The sequence below is a fragment of the Sturnira hondurensis genome, unplaced genomic scaffold (assembly GCF_014824575.4).
Source record: "Sturnira hondurensis isolate 20B ecotype Veracruz unplaced genomic scaffold, ASM1482457v3 Scaffold0004136, whole genome shotgun sequence".
Taxonomy (NCBI): Eukaryota; Metazoa; Chordata; class Mammalia; order Chiroptera; family Phyllostomidae; genus Sturnira; species Sturnira hondurensis.
The window spans coordinates 37,341,803-37,368,220 of NW_028076767.1; the positions used below are offsets into that span (position 1 = coordinate 37,341,803).

At 40.6% G+C, this 26,418-nt stretch overlaps 1 protein-coding gene across 3 annotated transcripts in view; it reads left to right on the forward strand.

The window, feature by feature from the left end:
* Nucleotides 1-149: 149 nt before the first annotated feature.
* CCDC141 (coiled-coil domain containing 141) overlaps nt 150-26,418 on the forward strand; it is a 158,891-nt gene continuing 132,622 nt past the window's right edge. For all 3 annotated transcript variants that reach the window (XM_037044359.1, XM_037044360.1, XM_037044361.1), the window contains exons 1-2: nt 150-508; nt 2,778-2,900. In XM_037044359.1, coding sequence (XP_036900254.1) covers nt 407-508; nt 2,778-2,900 — 225 coding nt within the window. In that variant the 5' untranslated portion in view covers nt 150-406. The remainder of the gene's footprint in view (nt 509-2,777; nt 2,901-26,418) is intronic.

Below are 26,418 nucleotides of genomic sequence, written 5' to 3' on the forward strand. Positions count from 1 at the left end.
TGGTTTCAAAGTCCACTATAACTATATAAATTCAATGGCAAAATTTGTTTGGGTTGTCAGAATGTAATTTTTTCCCATTTGCTATCAAACCTCAGCTGATAGGAAGAGAGCTAGAAACTGCCCTCTCTACATTTAAGATAATGGCAAAAATAACAGGCACTCAGTGTTACCATACTAGGGGTGTGGCGATGCTCTCCGGCTCTCCCCTCTCTCTCCCTCATGATAAACTCAATGGGGTTGTCTATTTTTAACCTCCTGTTCTTTCCTTCTGGCAGAGTAATCAGTGCGAGCTGAGCTCTTCCCCTGAATGAATCCAAGTAACCCCCGTGGTTGCCTTCTGAAATGACCAGCAGACGCACATCTGTACAAAGGCTGCCCAAAGTCTAAAGTCTGCTTCTGAAGTACCATGTCCAGCCAAGGAAGTCCTGGTGTGGACTTGTCTACGACAACAGTCAGTTCAGTAGCTGTGCAGGCGGGGGACTCCAAAATCATTATAGCTGTCATAAAGGTAAGCTAACAACTTTCTTTTTTCTGGGTGGCTATGGGCGTCTTGATGTGTGTGGATAAACCTAAAGAACATTCCACACAATCAGCAATACACAGCACATAGAAGACTGCAGAGCGAGTGCCTCTTAGTATTTGCTTAAAGCGGCAGCTAAGAGAAACCTCTATTTAAAGTTTCAGCCACTTACTACAGTTTCTCTTTCAGTTAATTTACAACAGCTTAGCTTAAAAAAAAACAAAAAGAACTAAACCATATACTTTCAATTTGGTTTTTAAAGGCAAGGCATTCATGAGTATAAATTCACGATTGCCAGGCTGAAGAGTCAAGTGGACCTGTGAAATATTTGTGACTTTTGAGAGTGGGTGTGAGGAGGAGGGCAGAGGAAAGCCCCAGCAGATAGGGGGTGGCATTGTTTGGAGCATGATGGAACACAGAGGACACCTAGTAAGAGGTTCTGGCCGTGACCTGGGGGAGGCACTAGTACGTCCTTGTCACTTTGCTGGGAGAACGAAGACCCTGCCAGGGGAAGTGCAAAGGGCGTGTGTCAAATTTGCTCTTAACAGCAGGAAATTGAAGCCACGGGGGGCTTATTTTATGACACATTTTATGTCAAGCAATTTGTCCATTCGCAAAGATGATAACATGGGTTTGGGTTGAAGAAGACAACCGTGATTTTATTTCGCATGCAAACCCCATGAAGCATTATGCTCGGATTTCGGCAGTTCACCACCTAAGGAATCCAGTGTTTAATGAAGGGAATTCAGCAGACAGGCTGGTGCTTACCAGCCAGTTACTTTCAGGACCACACCAGGCTTAAGTGAAGGACTTTTCTGGCCTTTGATTAGAGCATGGATGACAAAGGTCTGTTTAATATCACTTAATTCTGTGAATGTTGTGTTCATGTGAAAATTATAGCAGGAAAGCAGCACTTGGCGTTATTGAGCAATTCAGTTTACCTCTGTGACTCTGGATGCAGCGTGTTCCCAGCCAGTCATTTCCCAGTGTTGTGGAGACTTGGTCGCACAGAAACAGGCTAAACCTCTGTGGGGTCCTGTGCCCCCACATTCTCCCATACCCCCTCATCTCTTCAAAGGCAATGAGCGGACATGGGGGGAAAGCCCGAAGCAAAAGGAGCACAAGTTGATAATTTGCATGTGATTTTATGATGCTTTGAGTGCCTGCAAATTTCAGCAGTGAAAGAGGCAAACTCATTGTTCAAAAAGAGTTAACTTTTTCTTTCCCTCAAATATGGAATGTTTTTTTAGAGCAGGATAAGGAATTATGCATATGGAATGAATAAATTATAGGAGAATCAGAGGTAGAGAGATAGTAAGGAAAAACCCTCTAAAATGACACTGGAAATTCCTATTTTAACTGAACTGTGTTTCTAAGAACCTTCCGTTGGCCTCCCCTCCCCAGCTCACTGTCATCCGTGTGAAATAAACCCCAAGAGATTCAAAGTTCGAAGTCCATCTTAAAGGGATAGAAGTACCTATGTCTGATCTATATGGACCTTTTGTTTCCAAACCGTCCCAGGACACTAATTATCTAGAATAGACATATGTTTTCCTCATTTCAGCAATTCACCATGTGCGGGCATGTGCCTGTTAGTGGTACCTCTTGCTTAATCAGTTGTTGCTTCTTGGAAAAGCAGTTCCTCAGGAAACGCAGTGATCAGTTGCGTCTGAGCAGTGAAAGTCCTGAGCGTGGAAAACACGTTGGCTGCTTCCAAATGGCAGTTGTCACATGTGTCTAATTTTACTGACATTTTCCTGCATACTTTATTGAATACTCAAGAGCAAAAGTTAGAAAATGTTATGTTTTAACTTTGAAACAAGATGCAAATCAGTTGTTTCATCTGTTGTTTATTTTTTCTGGTTGAACTCCCAAGGTCAATGGAAAGACACTGGTCAGCCTAAAAGGCATTCACAAAATGTACAGTTATGCAGATTATTTTGCAATTTTGTAATATTCAATAGTATATAATCTATTGTATGTGTCCCTCATTTGGGAATTTTAAATTTAAATCCAACATGCCGAGAGAAAAGAACTTACCCTAAGGATAAAAAAGGAAAAGGCAGGGCATGGATTTATGTTAGACCTGTTGTATTTCAATTTATTGAGGCACATCTCTGTGTAAAAGAATAAAGTGTTCACAGTACAACTGGAAACACAAAAAAAAAAAAGAAGAAGAAGAAGAAGAGGAGGAGAAGGGTGAAGGGGAAGGAACAAGAGGAACTAAAAGTACTTTTCATTTCATTTTTATTTTTAGTGTGGTAAATGGGTACAACTTCAGCTGGCTGAATCACAGCCCAATATTTTAGAAATCGGTAGCAATCAAGATGAAACCCAGAAACTTCTTCATGATCACGAACTTCTTTTGGCCAAGCTTAAGGTAAGAAAGACACTAAATTACAATGCAGATACAAAACTGAAAACACATAAAACATCACTTCTTCCATTTCCTCCTGGCTCCTCTCTCGTCACTGGTCTGTGGCTCTTTTAACGCCCGAGAGAGAGAGCGTGGGAAAGCACTGCGGTTATTCACGGGCAAACACCAACATTGGAGAGAAGTAACTAGAGTTTTTAAAAACTTTCCATACTGTGATAGAAAATAGGGAGTAATTATTGTTACTGTGGAGAAATAAGTGATTTTTTTCCTGGCTGCCTCAGTGAGAAAATATTCCATCATTTTTCCATTTCATGCATCATAGTGTCAAGTCACAGCAGCAGGTCCAGACTTGCTATTGTTAATGATACCTGCTGGCAAGGGTAATATGGAGGGTTTTTTCCCTTCTGTCCAACTATTGAAAATATCTGATTTTGTGTTTAATATGAAGAGTTCTTGAAAGCAAGAAAAAAACACTTCGTAAATCAGAGTTGTTATGGTTATTTAGTTAAGAATCTAAAAATAATATTGGCATGTGATTACCAGATAGCATATCTAATCAGAGCCAGCTATGTCATTTGTGGGGCCCCGTGCAAAATGAAAATTTAGACTCCCTGTTCAAAAAGCAGGATAAAGTTTTTTCTTGACCAGTCATGGTATTTCTTTTGTTGGTTTTCAATCTGCTCTTTGACGAGTAGCTCGTTGAGGCGTGAGGATATGTGTGGAGTGAGTACAGACCCTCAGGCACTGGGCCTCGGCCATGGCTCAGTGCCCCTTGCGCTGAGCTATGTCCTGACCCCTGCCGGGGCAGATGGCAGAGGTCACTGAGCAGGGGCGGGAAGCAGACAGGATAACAAAGAGTCTATCCCCAGGAGGAAGGATGACGTGTGCAATTAGGCTCCAGTCCTCCAGTACTGCCTCTGGCGCCCCATGAGTCTTCACTTATAAAACACATGTCCAAAGATAAAACTGTTAAGAACTTTAAGACAGTGACAGGTAAAGCAGTAAACCCAGGTGGTTTTCCCTTCTGAGGATGGAGACCCGTGATGCAGCCAGTCCTGTGAGTAATACCTAGTCCCGTGAGTAATAATCCTCACAGGCAAATGAGTGCCATCACGAAGATCAAAGGGGTTGGACTCAGAGGCCTGCAAGGACCAGACGTACTGTGTTTTTAGTACTTTAATATGGCTTCTTTGAACGTCGTGGCCAGAATGTATACTTGCTCCCTAGATTTAGAGGCAGATCTGATCTGCATTTGATTTGTGCTAATAGTGGTTTTCTGATTGGACAATAGTAAAAGTAATTGGGTAAATCAGACTGAGAAGTTCAAGATAGAATTAGTGCAGAAGCAGGGTCCTTTCAAATCCAGAATTTATTTTCCTGTTTAGACAGTGCCTTGCTCGGGGCTCTGTGCTGTCTTCAGTCCCTGGCCACCAGGAAGTCCTCTGTGTATCTATGAAACCACAGTATGGTGGGAAACAGGAATCAAAAGGTCTATGCTTTAGCTCTAATTATGCCACTTGCTTGTGTCATTTGGCTAACAACTAGAGATTATACGTTTTCCATGAATTGTGGAAACCCAACGGCTTCTTCTCAATTCTTGCCCATCCTTAGAGGTTTGCTCTCCCATGGTCTCCCACGCCTCTAGTTCCTTCATAGACTCCTGTCCCTGGAGTCAATGTGGACTTGAAACTATATCTCCTTTCCAGGTCCCACTAACAGTTGGTGACCAGCCATCATTTTCAGGTCCACTGAGGAACCGTGGGTGGTGGAAGATCACGGCCATCTGGGTCTTTCAGGTCACCTCTTTCTCCCCCACCCCTGCCTCTGTCCAGGCTCACAATTCTAGGGGAAATGCTTTCTTTGATGGAGCAATTCAGCTCTCCCTAACAGCTTTGCTTAAATTTGTGTACTTGAGTCTACTCAGGAGCTCAGTTGGGAAAGGGTTTTTCATTTAACAGGATGCATCTTCAAAGGGTGCTTGTTGTTCTGGATTCTAGAGTCTTTTGTCTTTTTAAACCAGTCTTCTGGCTATGGACTAGCCCTCTGGACCTCAGGCATTTTATCTGTAAGAAGAAGGAAGCTTCATATCTATTGTATATCTTACCACAGTAATGTCATGGGATCATGAACCATGTGCTTCCTCTTTGCATATGGGTCTAAGAACGTGAGATCTCCGGTGAAAAGGACTTTTGACTTCTCATAGGTCTTTAGCCACTGACCTCTTAATGTCCATCTCCCATACTGTTGGCCACACCACTTACTGTCAACCCAGCCACCCCACCCTGAGAAATTTTAAATGGCAGCATCATCTCCATTTAAAATTTCTCCACATCCATTGGATGTGACACCAGTGACACAGAGTCAGGGAGACAGAGAGGCATCTTCCACATTTCTGCAGGAAACAGAGCATGGTCTGGTTGTAGCCAACACAACTTTTGGACAAGTCTAGGAGGACTCAATACGATGGAAGATTATGGTAGATTAAAATGTCTGTGCATTTTCTCAGTACTCCTGCTATTGAGAAGTAGGTCTATGCCCAATCCCTTAAAACTGCACAGACTCTGGGACTGCTTTGACCAAAAGAATACAGCCTAGATGATGCTGTGGCTGTTTCTAGGCCCCGTCTCAAGAGACTGGCTGCTTTTAATTCCTGTGATTTCAAATAGTCACTCTTGGAACCCAACCAACTTGTGAGGAAGTCAAGCAGCACTGTGGGAGGTCCGTGTGGAGAGGAACCGAGGGTCTCGGCAGCAGCTCTGGCTGAGATCCCTGCTGTCAGTCGTGTGAGTGACCCTCTGCACCCATGTTGGAAGTAGACTGTCCAGGCCTGGTCAGGCTTCCCAGCTGACCTGCATGGAGTGGAGACAAATCTTGCCACTGAGCTCTGCCCACATTGAGAATTGTGAGCAAAATAAATAATTGTGGTTTTAGGTCATTAGAACTTGCAGGGGCTTGTTACATAGCAGTAGATGATAGGAACAGAGGGCAACAGCTATGGTGGCTATTTATCTGGTGTTTATTTCATGACAAATACGTAAAGCCCAACCAACACTGGCTGAAACACCCAAGAGTTTGTGCCACAAAAAGAAGCGTGGGCCTAGCATAATCTTCCACAGTATGAAATAACACTATGAGGGCATAGATTTGAAGATGCTTGGCTATGACATTGAGCATCTTTTACAGGTGTTTTAATAGAATACCCTAACTGGAAACAAAATAATACCCAACAATTGGGGACTGTGTTTATAAACTGATTGTTTATCCTTCTTTCATACGGTGGAAGATTATGCTGAGCCCCAGGCTTCTTGCTGTGACATAGACAAATTCTTAGGTGTTTAAGCAGGTTGCTTGGGCTTTATGGTATTTGTCGCCAAACACATTCCTATTTGAAAACTGGGTCAAAAGCCAGGATCACAATGAGCCTTTTTGAGACCATAGGCCTGTAGTTCCCAAGCTATTCATTATTTATTTAGAAAGTAGTTCTTCTTTATAATATACAAATATTTCTTATGGAAAGTAGAACCCATAGATCTTATTCATTATGACAAAAGTCTTGGTCTGAGATTTGACTGTGGGTTCGGGAAATATAAATGAGCAGTGGCTGAGTTAAGACAGCAGCACAGGACCCACTCACCTTCCCTCACAGCCTTTAATACTGCTGAGCTAGATAAAATGCTAGGATGCAAATATACTTTCTGCATTCTGTTCGAAAAGCAGTGGGTCTTTCTAAAACTGAAAGATGTGTGCACTGTACTTAAATGAGAATGAGATCTCGGAGCTCATGATAAATTTGCATTGCTGTTTACTTCCCCCTGTTCTCCAAGCTGCTTGGTTTCACAGACACTGTGGTGGGACGTGTCCAACAGAGAGAGGAAACCAAAGCCCCAGGTTTCAGGTTGGAGGGCCTTTTAGGAGGCTCCCATGGTACAATTTTCAGGCATTGTCAAGCCAGTGAAATGAGAAGAGAGAGGAGGCAATGAGAAAGCAGTCTCACCTTTCAGTTCCTTCACTTAGATTATGTAGATGGTGATCTAATTTTCTTAAATCCAAATTACTCTGTTAGCATTTGGGGAATTCAAGAACCACAAGCTCTCAAATTTAGTCATAAGACATGTTTTTTTTTATTTAAATTGCAGCTCAATGCTTCCCTTTGGGTTTGTATGTATGTTTTAATTTTCTTTATGAAAAATAATAGACAAAAATATAGAGGGTGCTATCTCTAGTTAACTAGAATAAATGGGCTCCATGTGGCCCTGCCATGTCAAAAAATTTTTTTCAGCTCAAAACATATCCCAAGTCTTTACATAATTGGAACTAGAGAAACCAAATCCACTCAAGGCTATTGCACACAGCTTTCTGAGAACCTGACAGTCTTTGATTCATTGATCCCATTGCCTATTAAACATTTACTAATGTGTTAGAAGGAAAACCCTTCGCTAATGTGTTATACTTCTCAGAGCAACAATAAATAGAAATATATAATGCAAACCGTAAATGCAGGTCACATGTAATTTTAAATTTTCTAATAGCTACATATAAATATTAGAGCATTAAATACTTATATTAGATAAGCACAAATGTCTCAAGTCAACAATTTAAGTTTTCACCCTAAGAAACTAGAAAATAAGAACAAACTAAAACCAAAGCAAGCAGAATGAAGGAAAAAATGAAGAGGAAAGCAGAAATCAAATAAATTGGAAAAAAAAACAAGAGAAAATGAAAAACTCAATAAAATTGATAAGCCTTTTGGCAGATGGAAAAAGGAAAAAACGAGAGAAGAAGAAAATTGGCAGTGTTAGGCGTGAAAGATGGGACATCTTTCATGAAAGATCCCCATCTTTCACAGCGATCCCTAATGGGGTTCACCGTGATCCCCATTAAAATCTAAGATGGAAATTCTGGGAACAACTCTGCACATAAACTTGACAACTACATGAAATGAGCCAATTCTTTGAAAGCCACAGATACTGAAACTCACCCCTTACAAAATTTAAAAAAGAAAATTAAATTAATTAAAAATGCTTAATTTATCCCAATATATCTAAAATAGTATCATTTAGCATGTAATCATTATAAAAGTTATTGGCTTTTAAAAAATTTTTGTATTAACTCTTTAAAATTCAGAGTGTATTTCGTAGCATACAATTTGAACTAGCCATATTTTAAGTGGCTAGTGGGTACCCTATTGAACAGTGCAGATTTAAAGACTAAAGAAGACTAAGTCTTCTGGGAATGAAAATAGAGTTTGTTTATTTTTTTAAGCTCAGGAGAAGTCTGCCTATAACCAAGCAAATGTATGTAGGACCTGAAAGGGATAATTATGAGATGGAATTTTTTTCAGGAGCAAGTAATTAGACCAGAATACTTCTAATAGCCATGTTTGAAGGAACTTAATAAGGTGATGTTATTATATACTGTGACAGGAGTAGAAATATTTTTTCTAATTTAATATTTGTAAAAATATTGTATATGTGTAAATATATTTGTGTATGTGTTTGGCAATATTGCAATTGATATTACTTAAAAAAGTAATTTTTAAACCAAATTTATTTTTTTAAGTAATTTTTTTAAACAAGTGAACTAACATAAGCATTTTGAAATAATAAAAAGAAAACTTTGTATTAGTATAATTTGAAAGGCTGACAGAAAGCAGTAATTAAATGGTGAATTGTTTGAATGTGAATTCTGGAAGTATTATTTTAGGAAAATTTTAGACATAATTAATTTGTTGTTCATTCATTCCTCTAATAAATTTAACTGAAGCAAAAGGGTGATGCTGATTGAGAAAGAAGCTTTTGTTAGCATGCGAGAAACCAGGGTTAGGGAAAGTGAGCAACTTTCATTTAAACAGTGGAGGGTGCGAGAATAAGGAAACAGATTGTTTACTATGAATCTCTATTTCCATAAGAATCAGTTGTGAACTTTTGAAGGGACAGGAGCAGAGAGAAGATTGCAGAAAGGATAGATGACCCAAGGGTCATGCACAAGTGACCAAGGACAAGAGGAGTGTGCTGCAGCTTTGAGGCCCCAGATGGCTGTAGTCGACTTGATCTCATGTTATTAAGGGTAGAGAAGTCTGGAAAGCTGACTTCTTGCTCTGCTGTTCTTGGGCGGTTGTCTATTTTCGGGCCCGGTGCTGTTGCCAGTTCAGAAAACCAATGAGTGGGAATAATATAACAATGAACAAACTCTGCTTTCAACACTTGGAGGAAAGAAGGCCTAAGCCTGCTTAGAAGTCACTAAGCAGGTAGTACTCCTCCTGGCAGGTATTAAGAATCACCTGGGAGCTTAAAAAGAAAAAACATGACCCACGTATCCTGGCCCTGACCCCCAAGAGACAAGGGAAGGCTGGGGCAGCTGTACATTTTTTAAAGGATTTTGCAGTAATTTTGAAGGACAATAAGGAGTAAGAATCTCTGGCCCAAACCAAAAGTAACAATTATGGTTAAAGAACCACATTAATAGACTTGAGCAGAAGTGCCGTCATGGAACTGGAAAAGGAACTATGGAAAATTAGAGACAAAAATATTAAGGGTTTCATCACAAAAGTTTACAGAAAAAGAAATCTCAAGACAGAGTATTGAATAGTGTTGGAAGCAGCAGCATGTTTGAGGAATCTGCCTTTAGATTTGACAGTGAGAACTTTATTACTGCTCTCTGAAAGCTTTCTAGAATGCTCCCCATGTATGCTTTTGACCAGTCCTCCTCTGAGTCCCCTCTGTGACTTGTAGCCCATCTGTGTCTACTATAGTATTTGTCTCATGGAAAACTCACCTGTGTTTCATTTTTGTCTTCTTCATTAGATGGCCAATATAGTCCTCATCCTGGCTGGCATAAGAATCATGCTTCTAACCTTAGGGCCTAACACTGTGCTTGGATTATACATTCAATAAATGTTTGCAGAATGAATTAATAAATGAATGAATTAATGAATTAATACATATATCCATCACATAAGTGCAGGAATCTGTTATTTCTGTGTAGTAATAAAAGAAGCATGCAAAAAAAAAAAGGATTATTGGGGGGGAAATGAAATAGCAAGGATTTAATGGTATTAACATACTTTGCTCTTCTTGCTCACAACAGTTCTGGTTTACGAAGACTCAATTATTAATGTACAGAACATTTAGGCTCCTAGGAGAACATGGTGGAATTGATAAATTATTCACACTATTAGTTTTTCTGATGTGTGTTATTAGTCTTTTAACTGAGCCAGGGGGTACGTTTCTGAGAGCGTTATTGATATCCTTGTTTTGGAATGCTAGTCCCCCTCCTCTGGGAAACGTTCCCTGAGCTTCAGCTCCATCTCTCTCCATTTGTTTCCACTGGGCTTCTCCATCAGCACCTCCTCATATTATGGGTACGGTCTCCCACTCTAATACGGCACTCACTCAGGTGCAGTCTATATAATGTGTTTGGAGTGTGGTTTATGAGTATTTATACCAGAATCGTCTCGGGTACCTAAAGCCCTGGGAGATAAGACTCTGTGGGTGGGGCAAGGACAATCTGAACTTGCCCCTTGTAGCTCTAATGAGCTTTTTCTCACCAGTTAGTGTTGCTTTTAACATTGGTTTGCTTAATATTTTTATATTTGTATATAGTTCTCCTAAGAGTTCTCTGCCTCTGGGCAGAGATTGTATTGGCACATTTTAAGTTGGACGATATTATCTAAATATTTTTTAAAAATTTAGCCCTGAGCTGGTGTAGCTCAGTGGATTGAGCATGGGCCTGCGAACCAGAGGATCATGGTTCGATTCCCAGTCAGGGCACATGCCTGGTTTGCAGTCCAGTTCCCAGCATGGGCACACAAGAGGCAACCATACATTAGTACTTCTCTCCCTCTCTCCTTCCCTTCCCCTCTAAAGATAAACAAAAAATTTTTTAAAATTTAAATAGTATATTTAAAGATTTATGTACTTATTTTTAAAGAGAGGGAAGGGAAGGAAAAAGAGAGGGAGAGAAACATCAATGTGAGAGAAAAACATTGACCAGTTGCCTCTTGCATGCCCTCTTCTGGGGATCTGGCCCACAGCCCAGGCATGTGCCCTGACTGGTAATTGAACTGGCAACCTTTCCCTTTGTGAGACGACACGCAACCCACTGAGCCACACTAGCCAGGGCTATGTGAATAATTTTTTGTCTAAATTAGTTGTAAGACTTTTGGAACCTAAACCCTGACATACATGTAAACATGATACAATGAGCTTTTATTGAGTTGACCACTTTTTCATTTTTAATATTAAAATAAAATATTAAATATATTTAAATGATTTAAATGTATCAGGTGGTTTAATCCTTAAAGAAAAGGTCAGATAAATTTTATGTGAGGCAACGTACCTTAAAGTTGAGCTGGTAAGTTCCACCTGCTTGGATATGAGTCCCAGTGCTGCTGCTTAACTGTGTAATTCTGGGAAAGGTACCCCTCCCTCTATCTCAGTTTCTTCACTTGTAAAATGGGGTAGCAATAGTGCCTACCTCCTAAGGTAGGTGTGAGGACTCAATGAGTTAAACACTTGAAGAAGTTAGAAATAGGGCTTCTTCACACAGTGTTGAACAATTATTAGCTCCTATTATTTTTAATCCCCATTTTACAAAGGAGGAAATGAACGCACACACACATGTCATTTGCCACACAGCTGGGAAGCAGTGGAGCTGGGACCTTGGCTCCAGCAGGTGCGTCTGTGCCACACCTGTACTCCGCACGCCACATGCCCTTCCACTGTTAGCTGTACTGCAAAATCCCACTTTTGGGGGGAGAATTGCAAGAGTGGTAAAAGTCACTTTCTATCTGACTGAAATGGACCACTCAGTAATTTCTCATCAACTCTCAGCCGTGGCTCTTACAGGATTTGCAGGAACCATGTTGCATCAGTATCAGAATAGCTCTGCTCTACTAGGCTCACTTCCCTGTCTGCTGTGTTCCTGGCCCTGTGCCCAGCCTTGGGGAGTGGGGAGACACAGAAATGTGAGACATCTGCAGCCTCCAGAAATTTATAATGCACAGCAACATAGGGAGAAATGACCCTTGAAGCAATGAAATAACAGTGAAATCGCAACATCAAGCCCTAGATCAGGGGTGTCCAACTATTTGCATCTCTGGGCCACACTGGAAGAAGAAGGGTTGTCTTGGGCCACACAGTAAATATACTGCGACACGTAATCACAAAAACAATCTCATAATGTTTGAAGTAAATTTACGATTTTGCCTTGGGCCGCATTCAGAGCTATCCTGGGCCGCATGCGGCCCACAGGCCGCAGGTCGGACACCCCTGCCCTAGAAGATTAAGTCCCCAGATGAAAAACATTGATAGTGAAAGTACTTTAAGCAAGTTCAAGGAAAAAGATAAATTAGTTTAACTGGAGTTTTCATGGAGAAGGTGGAATCTAAGGTCAACCTTGAAATAATGGGGCTGTGGAATTAAGCAGTGTGAGCAGTTTCTGAGGCAAGAAAGAATGCAAACTCTTCAAGACAGAAGTAGCTGTCTCTGCTTTGGCTTCATCCTGTGAACAAATGTTAGCTTAATACTCATGTTTATTTATCCTTCCGTTTGGTTCAAAAACTTCCTGATGTTCTTGCTTTCATCGAGTCTTAGGGAATGGGTCATTTTGTTTGTTGTTGCTTTTTATTATTATTATTATTGTTATTATCGTCTAAGTACAGTAGAGTTCAAGTTCTCCGGGAAAACACAATGGCATTCTTGATAAGCCCCCAAACTTTGTTTTTTCGGGCACATAAAAGGCCACAGAACAGAGAGAAAGGCAGTGAAGCCTAAACAAATCCCAGGGAACAGACAACTCCCTCAAACAACAAAAAGCACCATGAATAATCTACTCCACACACCCGTAGATTATTTCTAGCTTTATTATTTACTTCATGTCACAGAGCAGACATGGGAGAGTTATTTCTACACAAATACCCGAGAAGGAAAAATCAAGAAGATACGTTTGTAAAAAATAATGTTTTAGAGCTTTGGGTGGTACATTTAAAATCTGCTTTAAAATATCATCATTTATTGGACCTGTACAAAGAAAAATCTTTTTTTAAAACAACTATTGTTTTGCAATAAACTGAGGAAAAGAAAATATCTGACTCTGTTTACATTTGTTTATAAAAGGACTAAGTTGTGCCTTTGAAACGTAGAGGTTGTTCTGGCATTTCTGCTGTGAAGGGAGTTTATGGTCCACTAGTAAATGGCTCTGGCTTTAAAAATGACCCTCAAAATGCTTATTTTTAAAATCCAAATTGACTGATTCACAGCAGTGTCAGAATTTTCCACGTTGGTTGTCTTACTTTTGTCTTTTTCTGTTATCGCTCATGTTACTGATGTCCCCTAGCAGTGACAGAACCATCTGATATTCTGCTAACTTGGTTTTAGCACAGGAACCCCTGAAAGTTCAAGAACTGACACAAGAATTCTTAATGAGCTGGTGGCTGTGGTCCAGCTTTCAGGAAGAGGCTGTTCCTGCTCAGGACCACTGTGGCCCTCAGGTTCAGCCTGTTAGCTGCAGTTTGTATTCCAGATGGAAAGCCAACCAGAGTGCAGTTCTGTGACTTGCATGCCAGTTTGGATGAGGGGAAGCCCACGAACAGGACAGGGTAATAACACTATGACATAGTCCTGTGCAGTCAGGTTTTCACAGCCAGAATTGGGTGGTAGAGTGTTTGTTTCTCTTGCATCAGAAAAAGTTGTTAAGCCATAGAACCATTTTGCTTCCATACTCTGCCTAAACTAAACTAAAAATTAACTAAGTATGGTTTACATAAGAGACCATAGCCAATGTTGATAGTGAAATAAAAGCGTAAGCTGCCTGAACAAATGAAATGTGTAATTTCCTAAGCATTCGTTATATTATAGTCTGGTTATTATTATGGTGCTGGTGGTTACTCACTTTTATGGAAGACTGGATAGTGGCCAGGCAGTGTGCTCCACACTTTACATGCACCATCTCACTCTGACCATAGAAAAACATTGCGAGGAGAGTACTCTTCATATGCCCATTCTCTACATTAAAATGAGACTCGCAGTTATCAGTTCGCAGGGTTAGTAAGTGGGAGGGCCTGCTGCCGAAGCGACTTCGGGGACACTTGGAGGATACTCTTGCCCTCACACGTCTGTGACCTTCCCACCCAGGGCAGTTTCTATGCCCCAAATTCCACCACTAGGGAATCATTCTTTCAAATTATCAATAAACTGTTCTTTATTCAAATACAGGTAGCGAAGCAAGCATCTTTCCATCCTTCTACATTTTACTGGTGGGACCTGCTTCAGATTCCTTTGGCCCTAAAAGCTTTCTTGTCTTTGGTTGACACCTAAGTTAGATGCTTTTCAAAAGTGTAGAGTAGGGGCCCTGGTCAGGTAGCACAGTTGGTTAGACTATTGTCCCAATACCCCGAGGTTGCAGGTTCAGTCCCTGGTCAGGGCACATACAAGAATTAACCAGTAGATGCATAAATAAGTGGAACAACAAACTGATGTTTCTTTCTCTCTCCCTTCCTCTCTCTCTCTACAAAATCAATAAATAAAAAATTAAAAGTATACAATAGAGGGGGATAATATGAGTTTTTATAAAAATAAAGCCTTAAGTTAAAATAAATATTCTCCACTAACGGAGTTGGTATCAGCCAACATGTGAAACAGGATGCGTCGTGAGTGTCAGGGTTTTCCTCACATTCTTGAAATCACACCACACGTTAGGGCATTTGTTCCATCCACATTTATGGCTAACTCCAGTTGCCATCAGGAGACGTTATATATAACCTGTTGAAATGTAACAAGCATTGCATCCAACTGGGCTGTACAGCTGAAATATTTCCATAAAATACCAATGCAACAACTAAGTTAAAACGATTATGTAGCGGACATCCGTTATATCTACTGTGTCATTTGTTGCTCACATAAGGACCAGCGTGGTCGGGACTCCTCTTTATTAACTTGAGTCTTAGTGAGGTTTTGTTTGTTTGTTTTCTGTTTTTACATTCCCATGACTTCTTGTTTTATAACTGGACATTTGTACCTTTGGGCCCATTCCCCCCACCCTCACCCTGCTGTCTGGAAAACACTAATTGGTCCTGAGAGAGGTTTGCTCAGAGCTGGTTAGTGGCTGAGCTGAGTAGAACTTAGTATATCATGATCTTTGCACTGTGCTGCATCCCGTGGCCTCCTGGCATAAGCTGAGCCCTCAAGCCTCATCCTATCCAGAAGTATACACCCAATTCCCCAAAAAGTGCTGTCACAGCACAGCCAGCAATGGGATGCTTTGTGCCCCAATGGAGACGTCGCACCTAAATCTAGTCCTGTGCCAGCATGGAGGATTCTGGTGTGGAGATCCTTAGGTCCTCTGCTGATGGCAGTGTCCAGGGACCCGTGGGACTGCTGTGGCCCCCAGTGGGGGATGCCACATAGCTCACATACAGTGCTAAGGGCAAAATCAGGTAAAATTACACTTTTGGATTTTAGCTCAGAAGTTTCTTATGTGAGTGAGTAGGAGAACAAGATACATCCATGTATTGAAACAAACAAATGCTTTCAATGGGACTCTTTGGATTCAAAGTGATAGTGATGATAAGAAAGCCTTTATTACTAATGAACACAAAATTATTTTCTTTTATCTTATCTTTTTACATGATCTTCCTATTCCTGTGAAATAGCCTAAGAGCTATTCTAATGTATTTGAGCTATATTGTTTCAACTTTAAAAAATATTTTATTGATTACACTATTAACAGTTGCCCCAATTTTCACCCATTGCTCCTCTCCACCCAGGGTCCCCTTCCCTCCAGTAATTCCCTCCCTCCTTAGTTCATGTCCATGGGTCATGCATGTAAGTTCTGAGGCCTCTCTATTTCCTATACTGTTCTTAACACCCCCCTGTCTGTTTTGTACCTACCAGTTATGCTTCCAAGTCCCTGCACATTTTCCCCCATTCTCCCCTTTCCCCTTCCCTGCAAATGATCTCCATATCTATGATTCTGTTCCTTTAGTTTGTTTTTTTTTTAGATTCAGTTGTTGATAGTTGTGAATTTGTTCCCTTTTTAATATTCATAGTTTTGATCTTCTTTTTCTTAGATAAGTCCCTCTAAATATCACGTAAAATGGCTCAGCGATGATGAACTCCTTTAGCTTTACCTTGTCTGGGAATTGCTTTATCTGCCCTACAATTCTAAATGATAATCTTTGCTGGGTAGACTAGATCCTTGCTTTTCATCACTTTGAGTACTTCTTACCACTCCCTTCTTGCCTGCAAAGTTTCTTTTGAGAAATCAGCTGACAGTCTTATGGGAACTCCTTTGTACATAACTCTCTGCTTTTCTCTTGCTGCTTTTAAGATTCTATCATTATCTTTAGCCTTTGGCATTTTAATTATGATGTGTCTTGGTGTGGCCCTCTTTGGGTCCAACTTGTTTGGGACTCTGTGCTTCTTAGACTTGTATGTCTATTTCTTTACCAAATTAGGGAAGTTTTCTTTCGTTATTTTTTCAAATCAGTTTTTAATTTCTCGCTCTTCTTCCTCTCCTTCTGACCTCCCTATGATTCACATGTTGGTACACTTGGAGATGTCCCAGAGGGTCCTTATACTATCCTCATATTTTTTAAATTCTTCTTCTTTGCTGTCCTGCTGGAATGCTAATTTTTCCTAATGTTCCAAATTGTTGACTTGAATCCTGGCTTCCTCTTCTCCACTGATGTTTCCCTGTAGATTTTTCTTTATTTAGTGTAGCCTTCATTTCTTCCTTTATGCTGTTGCTGTACCACTGAGTTCTTTGAGCACTCTGATCACCAGTATTTTGAACTCTGCATCTGATAGGTTACTTATCTCCATTTCATTTAGTTCTTTTCCTGGAATTTTGTCTGTTCTTTCAATAAGACATATTTGTTTGTCTCCTCAATTTGGCAGCCTCCTTGTGTTAGTTGCTGTGTATTAGGTAGAGCTGCTTTAACTCCCTGTCTTGGTAGCGTGGCCTATGGTAGAAAAGGCACTTGTACATTGCATGGGGTGGAGCCTTAGGTAATCCCCAAGGCAGGGTGACCCACTTTCCCAGTCTGTGGCTGTGTGTCGGAGGAGGGCTCAGAGAGGAGACAATGCCACTGCCTGGCTTCTGGAGTGCCCAGCACTCACCCTGTTTTTAGTCACTTCACCCACTTCCCTCGTGCGACTGGCACCCTTCCAGCTGTTGCCCTGGTGGTAAATCACAGAATGGGTAAGTTTGTGTACACTCCAAGTCTGTGTGGGCCCTTTAAGCTGAGTCTCCTGAACATTGTTAGTTTCTTCCACCTCCCCAGCCCCCATTGGTTTTTATAGCCAGAAGTTATGGGGATTTATCTTCTTGGCACTGGAACCCTGGGCTGTGTGGTGTGGCCTCCCTATGATTGGGGATAGGATCACTCACCTCCAAAGTATCCCTCCCAATTTTTATCCACCATATGTGAGTTTGGGACCATCTGCTCTACCACTACCACCCCCTCATCACGCTGCACTGTGTCTCCACACCTCTCTGCCCTTCTGGAAGACTCCACCCCACCTACTTGTCTGGATGGATGCGGCTTCTTTAAATTCTTAGTTGTTGGGCTTCCATAAAGCCTGATTTTCTGATGGCTCTCGGTATTATTTGTTTTGAAATCTAGTTGTAATTCTCTCCATGGTTGTGGAGTAGGTGAAGTGTGTCTGCCTATGCCTCCATCTTGACCAGATGTTTCAACTTTTTAAAGTCAACATTATTATTAGTTTAAAAATACAGTAGAACTTTATGTTTTAAAAATTATTTTTGTGTTTTACAGTGTCAAGTTGTATACTTCAAGATTAACAAGGCATTTATTTTTTTACTTAGAATTTACAAAAGCATTGTTTAGAGTAACCATGTGTCTACAATTACTTGGTTAATAAAAATCCAAGATCAAATGGAAAGGTAGGAGATAAAAAAGTGTTTTGGTATGATTCATATAATTATAATGATCTGAATCCTAGACTATGAGTATAACTTCTGATATATTACCCTAAATTATCACCTAAATATGGTAAAGCAGTGGATATACTGCCTTACTTGTCTCATTCACCAGATTTTTATTAACTGTATGGAAGCATCGATCTAAGCTCTTGGGATTCAACAGTGAGCAAACCAGAACGAAGTTATTGCCCTCTTGAAACTTACAATAGAGTAGAAGAAGACAGGTAATACACAAGTAACCAAAAAAGTAAACGTGGGGTGACAATGTAGGCCCAGAGGCCTTGGAAAGTCACAGTATATGCTTATTATCATTGTGTTCCATCCAATTTAACATGTTACAAGATTTTATTTCTTTATTTTATTTTATATATATTTAATTTTTAGTAATATTTTTATAAATAATTTAGATTCACAGGAGATTACGAAATTTGTTTGCAAAGGACCTGTATGCCCTTCACTCATCTTCCAATGGTTATAACATTTACCATTATGGTGTAATATAAAAGCCAGGAATGTGACATCGGTACAATGTATGTACATAGTTCTATGTCCTTTTATAACATGTGAAGGTTAATGTAACTACCTCTGCAGTCAACATACGCAGGATTCCTCCACCAGAAAGATCTTCCCCTGCCACCACTTCATGTTAAGTACCCCCCCTCCCCACACAACCTCTAAACCATGGCAACCACAAATCTATTTTCCATCACTCTAACTTCACCATCCAAGAATGTGATATAAATGGAAGCATACAGTTTTGACTTTTTGAAATTGACTTTTTTCACTCAGCAGAATGCCTTTGAGATCGATCCAATTATTGTTGTAGCAATAATTCTTTCCTCTTTTGTTGTTGAGTGGCCTTCAATAGTACAAATGTACCAGTTTGTTTAACCATTCACTCACTGAGGCACCTTCTCATTGTTTCCACATTTTGGCTATTATAAATAAAGCTTCTATGAACATTAATGTATCGACTTTTTTGTGGAAGTAAGTTTTCAGTTCTCTGAGATAAGTACAATTTCTGAGCCTTACAGTACTTGCCTGTTTATTTTATAAAAAGTGCTGGACTGTTTTCCAAAATGCCTGTACCATTTTACATTCCTCCTGGCAATGATGAAAGATTCAGTTTTCTGCTTCCTTACCAGCATTTGGCAGTGTCATTCATTTTTTTAACGCTTCTGTTGGGCAGGGCTATTGCAGTGTAGTCTCCTACTAGAGAACAATCATTTTGCTTTTGGTATGAACTAAAAATAATAGAAAGAAAAAGAAAACTTGTAACAATCTATGAGTATGTAAGAGTTTATGAACACTGCTAAAAGCTTTTCTATAAGAAATAAATTTTATGTAGTTAAACTGGAGTTGCTGGCACAAGGAAAAAATATGTGTGGTATTGAGCAATCTAAGTGTATGATTTTGAGGCTCTGGTATTAATAGGTCTCTAGATGAATGATTCTCTTTCATCATTAATATTCTGCATATGTGAAGTAAAAGCTGTGGTAGTGATTTTTTAAAAAAGTATAAAGTACTTTGCTTATACATTAATAGTGTAGACTGTGAATGTGTTTTAATGATTCCTGGAGTCTCTAGAGAGATCCATCAAGATGACAGAAATATTTGGGAGGTATTAAGTATTAGGATCCAAAGAGACTTTTGTCTTCTAATGACATATAAACTTGTAACATTGGCTAGGTGGACACAGGTATATTTTTGAATTACCAAGTCATAGATAACATTGACCAAGCACAGTGATCTGAACTTGGAGCTGTGGGAGGCCAAAGGAAGAGGGGCGTCATCTGGCTTTTGGGAACAAATAATCTGCTGAAAACTGGATATTTGTTTTTTAAAATTTGCTCTTAAGGAATTACAATCCAGAAAAAATTTAATGATGCATCTTTTTCAAATATCATTTTTAAGACCCCGATTTTACTTTGTTTCCTATTTACCATTTTCAGTAACTTCATCTCAAATAAACTACAAACATAAACATCATGCTGTCCTGAAGGAGGTACAAAAGTGGATAAGGGTTCTTGCTCCCACCCAGCTTACCATCCACCTACTTTCAAACTGGCTCATTCCCAAGTGTATAGTGAAATGCGACATTCAAATTAGAAAGGTGGGGAAGGCAGCCAGGGGAAGGAGGAACGTTTTGACTGGGGTGAGTAGAGGGTATCATGGAGGGGGCGACCCTGGAATTGGACTTGAAGGCTAACAAGCTTTGGATAGGCAGGAAACAAAGTGCAAAGTAGTCTAGCCAAAAGGAGCATCAAAAAGCAAAATAAAACTGTGATGTTATATGGAAGAGACTAACAAAAATAATAGAACTTACTATTTTCAAAAGTTCCCCAAATTCTCCTTTGCTGCTTTCAAGCATCCTAAATGGTCTCAGTTTAGCGGTAACACTAAAGCTATTTCTATGAACTGGAGACTCTACCTGTATCTCCCGGTCTGAGTTACAGATGGACTCCGCCTTGCCAGAGAAGCATGTGCAGGATATACCAGACATATTTGCTCTTTTAGAAAATTGCTATTCAGGGGACCATTTAATGCTCCACTGAAGAGAAAATCCATAATCCTTTTTGTGCTCTGCATGGCAGTTGAGGCGGTGCAATATCCATAAAATATGCTTATACTTAAAACCACCGATTTCAAAGCTGCACTTAAAAAGACAGAGTGCATTTTTCAAGTATCACAGAATATCCTTGGTTTCCTATTCTTTTGGAACCCAAAGGGAAAGTAGTGCCTGTAGCATCTCTTTAAATAACCAACTTTATGATGTTTGCCAGAGTTTCTTTTTCTCAGATCCAATTCCAGAATACTTTCCTGAGTTTAATGCCTAACCACATGGGAGAGGAAAACTTAAATTAATCTGGCCTTGACCGAGTCCTGAGGCAAGCTATTTTTTATAGATTGCTCATCTTAGAAGCTCCATATCTCCTTGTCAATGTAACGTCTGCCCATACTGTAAACTGAGCATTCTATTTTGTTCTGTTTAACAACTACCTTAAAAAAATATGTTGTGACTGCTACTGTCGATTAATCTAAGTGTTTTATTTAGTCACTGGCCTGAGGCTTGTTCAACCTGATAATGGATTTTTTAATCTGAACATGTCTTTTTCCTCCCGAAGGACAAGAAATAGGTTTTTTGCCTTTAGACTTTGAGAATATATTGAACTATTTTTTTTTTTGCACCTTAGACAAGTGTCTAATTTTTCTCTGTGATATTTTGTGTAAACCAGCTGCCACTTTCTTCAGATTTAAAGATGGCACCGTGGTGAACGGAGGGCTTTGTTACGCAAGTGACAGGGACTGAAGGTTTAGAGAAGAAGGGCGAGGGGTTAACCCAGGTGTTTCACTCTTCAGGGGTAGAAAAGGAAATTACCGCCCACCTCACTCAGAAAGTATCTTTCTTCTAAATTAAGACATAAGTAGGAAGTGGAAGGTCATTTGTAAGATGGGATTCTCTGTTCACTGTGGAATGATGTGGCTCCTTCACACAGCTAACACTCTCAAAAGATGGGGCCAGGGGGGTTTTGTTTGTTTGCTTTTTTGTTTTGGTTTTTGCAGAGGTCCACTGTTCCTTAGAGACAACTCAAGGTGGTAAGATGGGGGGCCACTGGTAAGACGTAATTGTTGTAGTTATTTAAAAATTCAAAATATCTGGATAACATTGAAAGTTTGATAATTACAACTTGCAAGTATCTCTGCTGTGTAGAAAGTTGAAATTAGAAATGAATAGACAGATACATTTTATGCATGTGTTAGCCAGCTGAATCCCCCATTTAAAAAAACAACTCGTGAAGCCTGGGTGCTGACATAGGGAATATATTTTATAGTCAGCATTTGCTTTGAGCCACTTCACCCAAACTCACTGTTTCCAGCACCTTCTACCCTTGAGAAACACAGAGTCTCGGCAGGTTATAAAGTCCAGACTGCTCTAGTCCTTACTCTTCACCGTGATGCCAATGCCCACCTTCCAACCTCAGCTGGAATTCATCCTGTTTCCCACTAGCTAGAAGTTAACTCATACACCGGAAGGTATCCAGATATTCATGTGCCATTCTTCCCAGTCCCTGATCCATTCAGTAGGTCGTGAAAGCAGGCACTGATTCGGTGTGGGCCCCGCAGAGATGCGTGTGACACAGTCCTCTACTCAGGGGGCTGATACGAAGGTGGGCCAGTTTTTGGTAGCTGCATTTTTAAAATTTCAAATCCCCAGAAATGTTTTACCTACATTTGCTAATTGTAAATATTCTTCTATATTTGATTTTCCCATATTAAGATATTTATGTGTATCTCATATCAAAGGATAGGTAATTAAATCAAGTAAGCCCAATATATTTGGAGGGGTTTATGCAGAAAAGCATATAAAATATCATTATAAGGAAAAGAACAGTGCAGGAGGGGATCAATAAGTTTTTTCTAGGATTATTTGTCAGGTATATAGGGGTAGGTGGACAAGGCCAGCCACTGAGCAATACGAAAAGTACATACCACAGCCTGGGACTGACTCCGGGTGGAGGGTAGAGAGCAGTGGGTGGTTTTGTGTGGTTGGCCCACAGGCCAGAGAGAAGGGGAACGGGGAAGGCTTGTGGGAAACATGGGATGGGTAGGTAGGCAGTGACCAGATTGCGGAGGGCCAGGTATGCCACAGGAAGGAGGTTTCCTTTTATTCTAATGTTTGATGAGTAGTCACTGACAGGTGTTAGGCAGGGAGTAACCTAATCTGTGCCCTGTTATCAGAACTTTATAGAGAAAATGTCTAAGTTTAAAAAAACTACTATAGAGGAGGAGTTTTCAGACACCCTGATAAGCCTGGAGATAGAAATATTTTGGAAATTTATTGGCTTTTAAAATTCCTAGTGCTCACTCCTGAATAGTTATCTTATTTTTTATCCCCAGCAGAATAGATGTGTGGTCAGGTGCTTCTAAAACATGGTTATACCTCAAAATTAATGAGGAATTTTTAAGAAACAGATTTCCACTTATTTTACTTCACGTCTACTGAACCCAGAAATCTTCATTTTCTGATTCCCCCTGTAGCACTGGGGCTGCCAGTCTCCTGCAGGGGGTTTGAGAGCACTGAGTTATAGAAATGGTGAGAATTTCACTGCAGAGAACTTTGCAAAGGGGCTCGGAATTGGTCTGTGCCCTGGACAGCCCTAATGGACACTATGGGAATACATTTATCACACCGGCCTGCATTGTTCAAGCTGCTGTGTCACATGTCTTTGTGTCTTCAGAAAGTGTCACAAAGGCACAAGGTGGGGGCACCACAAATACCTGACAATTGAATGAGCACCACTTAGCACCACTGTTAGCAGGGGAGAGGACTAGCACTATGGTTGTGCATCTTTGGCCAAAACACTCTAAAAATACCAATTTTTTAAAATTAAAAATAGCCCTGGCTGGTGTAGCTCAGGGGATTGAGCTGGGGCCTGCGAACCACACGATTGCAGTTCGATTCCCAGTCAGGGCACATGCCTGGGTTGTGGGCCAGTTCCCAGCAGGGGACGCACGAGAGGAAAAAATACATTGATGTTTCTCTCCTTCTCTCCTTCCTTTCCTCTCTAAAGATAAATAAATAAAATCTTTAAAAAAATTAAAAATATACATAGCCTAAAGCTCAAGTATTTACCCAGAGTTTTCAGCAATTCTGGCATTTTTTTAAAAATCAAGACTCAGTTGTTTTGATAAAAATATCTGCTTTAAAGAAGATAAAGGAGATGGTATCAGTCACTGTGGACACTGCCACACCGGGACTTTGTGGACTGACCCAGGAAAATGTGTTTGCTGGTACTTCTTCGGAATCCATCATCTTCCTTGTGTGACTGTGACAGATAATCCAGGTGATGACACGTGGAGATGATAATGGGAGTTAATTCAGACATATACTAAATAATGAGGGTAGGAAAGATCATTTAAAACTAAGCTTGACAGTCATCCATGATGTTTATTTCAAAATGTTTTGAAATAAATGTTATGAAACATTTTATCCTCTTGGTAAAAGAAAAGATAGTACTGCTTGTAATCATTAGTTGACATTTCATTATACATGTCAAAGCCAAGATTCTTGTTACACATTAACGTTTTTCTTAAGTCTTTTATTTCTGAACTTCAGTCTTCTAAAGTAAAAGTTTTATTCGGACATTGTGAATAGGGGCCATCAGAAAGTGGATGTTGGGGAAAAGAATTGATATTCAGGGATTGATACTTCTCTCTGTTCCAAAACCATATGCCAGAGTAACGTGCATTTAAAAGTAGCTAATAATGTTTAGCAGATGCAGCTTTAGATTATTTTTTATTTTAGTTGTGTTTCAAGTACAGTTTTCTTCCTTTTACTCCCATCCCAGCTCACCCCACAGCCCTCCCCACCTCCCTCCCATTTCCACCCCCCACTAGTTTTTGTCCATGTGTCCTCTATACTTGTTCCTGTAAACCCTTCCCCTTTTCCTCTGAAATCCCCTCCCCTCTCCCCTCTGGTCACTGTCAGCCTGTTCTCTACTTCAGTGTCTTTGGTTATATTTTGCGTGTTTGTTCAGATGCAGTTTTATGGCTAACCCTCAACCAAAAACATGTGATTTTAACTTGTTTTACATGTTCATTAAGTATGTTGAGTTATGAGAAGCCATGAACCACGTGGATGAAAACTCCGGATGTGTGTGTTTGTGTGAGTAGGAGAATCGGGCGTGGCCGGACCCAGAAACGCAGCATCATGGGTCGAAGTGCTGTCCCTGCATCTCGGGGCCAAGTTCTCCGCACGACTGGTCGTCAGGCCAGGCAGTGCAGCAGGCTCACGCCTGCCGATCTACAAGTCTGGCAAAAAGTCTTTCCAGATGGCTGCAGCAGGGAAGACTCTGGAGGAATGGGATTCTCCCAGTTGGGGTCATCTTTCATCCCCACGTCCGCCACATATTCATCCTTGCGCCTTTCACCAATCCATTCCTGGGATGGGTAACTCTTGCCCTGTGTCATTGCCTGCCTTTGTCGATGGGAGAGGGCCGGCCCTTCCCGGAAGTCGCCTGTGGTGGGTTTCTCACAGACATGCTTCTCAGCAGGGCTGCTATTTGTCGGGACAGTCCTTCGTCAGACCCCTCCACCACGAGTCACAGTGACACGCTGTGACAACTAAAAATGCTCAACATGTTTTCAAATACTCCTTTTGGGCCACTTTTGGTAAAAAACAAACAAACAAGCAAACAAAAACAAACAAAAAACCCCAGTGATGAGTGCTGGAGCCATAAATCTGAGTAAGACAGAGCTTAGGTTTTTGTGTTCCCTTCACAGACTTGAAATCATTATTAATAGCACCCATGGGGGTATTGTGCCCTCAAGTCCTCCCCATTGCACCTTACTTGCATTTGTGTTTCAGGCTATCTAAATGGTAACATTGTGTTCCCTGAGTGGGGGAGAGGAGGAAAAAGAGGCAATCTCCTGGGGGCTCAGCAACTGACGTTGAAATAGAACTGTGTTTGCTCCTTGCCGGCAGCACGAGCACGAGCACCAGACTCGGAAGGGAAGGCCTGACTGGTCGGGTGACGTGGTACATGGGCAACCATAGAAAGTTGGAGACTAAGAGAACCAAAAGCCTTCCTAACACCTTTACCACAGAGACCCAAGTATTACATGTCAAACCCCCACGTGGTGGATTTTGGCTTTGGGTTCAGATCATGCTTCATTTCAGGAATCTCACAGAAATACACTTCAGTTGGTCATTATCTTGGGTCTTTGGATTGGCTGAAAACTATTGCTGCTCTATGAATCCTGCCTAGTCTGAGTCCCTCTGTTTGAGTCCTTCTCTCCTCCAGTGTTTCAGATGGGGGTTGATAGGCCCTGGGGAGCACGGGACTCTACTTGGCCTCTGATCTCAGCACCCCAAGAGTAATCTAAAATTCCAAGAGAATTTGAAGCAGATAGTTTTCTGCCAATCCTTAAAGCAGAATGTTTACTGGCTTTCTTGAAGAAAATCTCCAAGAAAATGCAAATTGTACCAAATTAAACCCCGAGGGTTCTGCAGTAATGTTCCGGCCTTGGAATTCCAGTGAATACAACATTTTGCAGTTCACATTGAAGGTCATGGGAGAATCCCAAGGAAATATTGGAAACCAGAATTGCAGTCCTCCACGCTGCCCCCGAAACCTTTGTATCACTGATTTATAGTGTTGCTTCAGTGGGGAAAGAACAGTATTAAGAGGTACTAAGTTCCATGTGTTTAACAAGGCTAAAAGAATTGTGTGTAAAAAAAATACTTCTAAAAACAATACTATCAGCCATGGAAATAGCAAGCTCTGGATTTATCTTACCACCTTTGTGTCAAATCTGAAAAAATATCACTAAAGTCTAAGTGTTCTCTTGCTTTGCTCTAGACGAAGTCGTTGCCTGTTGTTTCCTATTCTCCTCTGCATCTCCAGCGTGGAATCATCACGGTCTCCTAGTGGCAGTTTTTACTACAGCCTTTGGCAGATGAATGAGATATCTTACATTCAAAACTCCTAATATAACTGTTTTCTTCTCTACACACTCTTGTAGTAGCACCCATTATAAGTAGAAGCTGAGGCCAAGTTATTCCCTTTAAATGTCA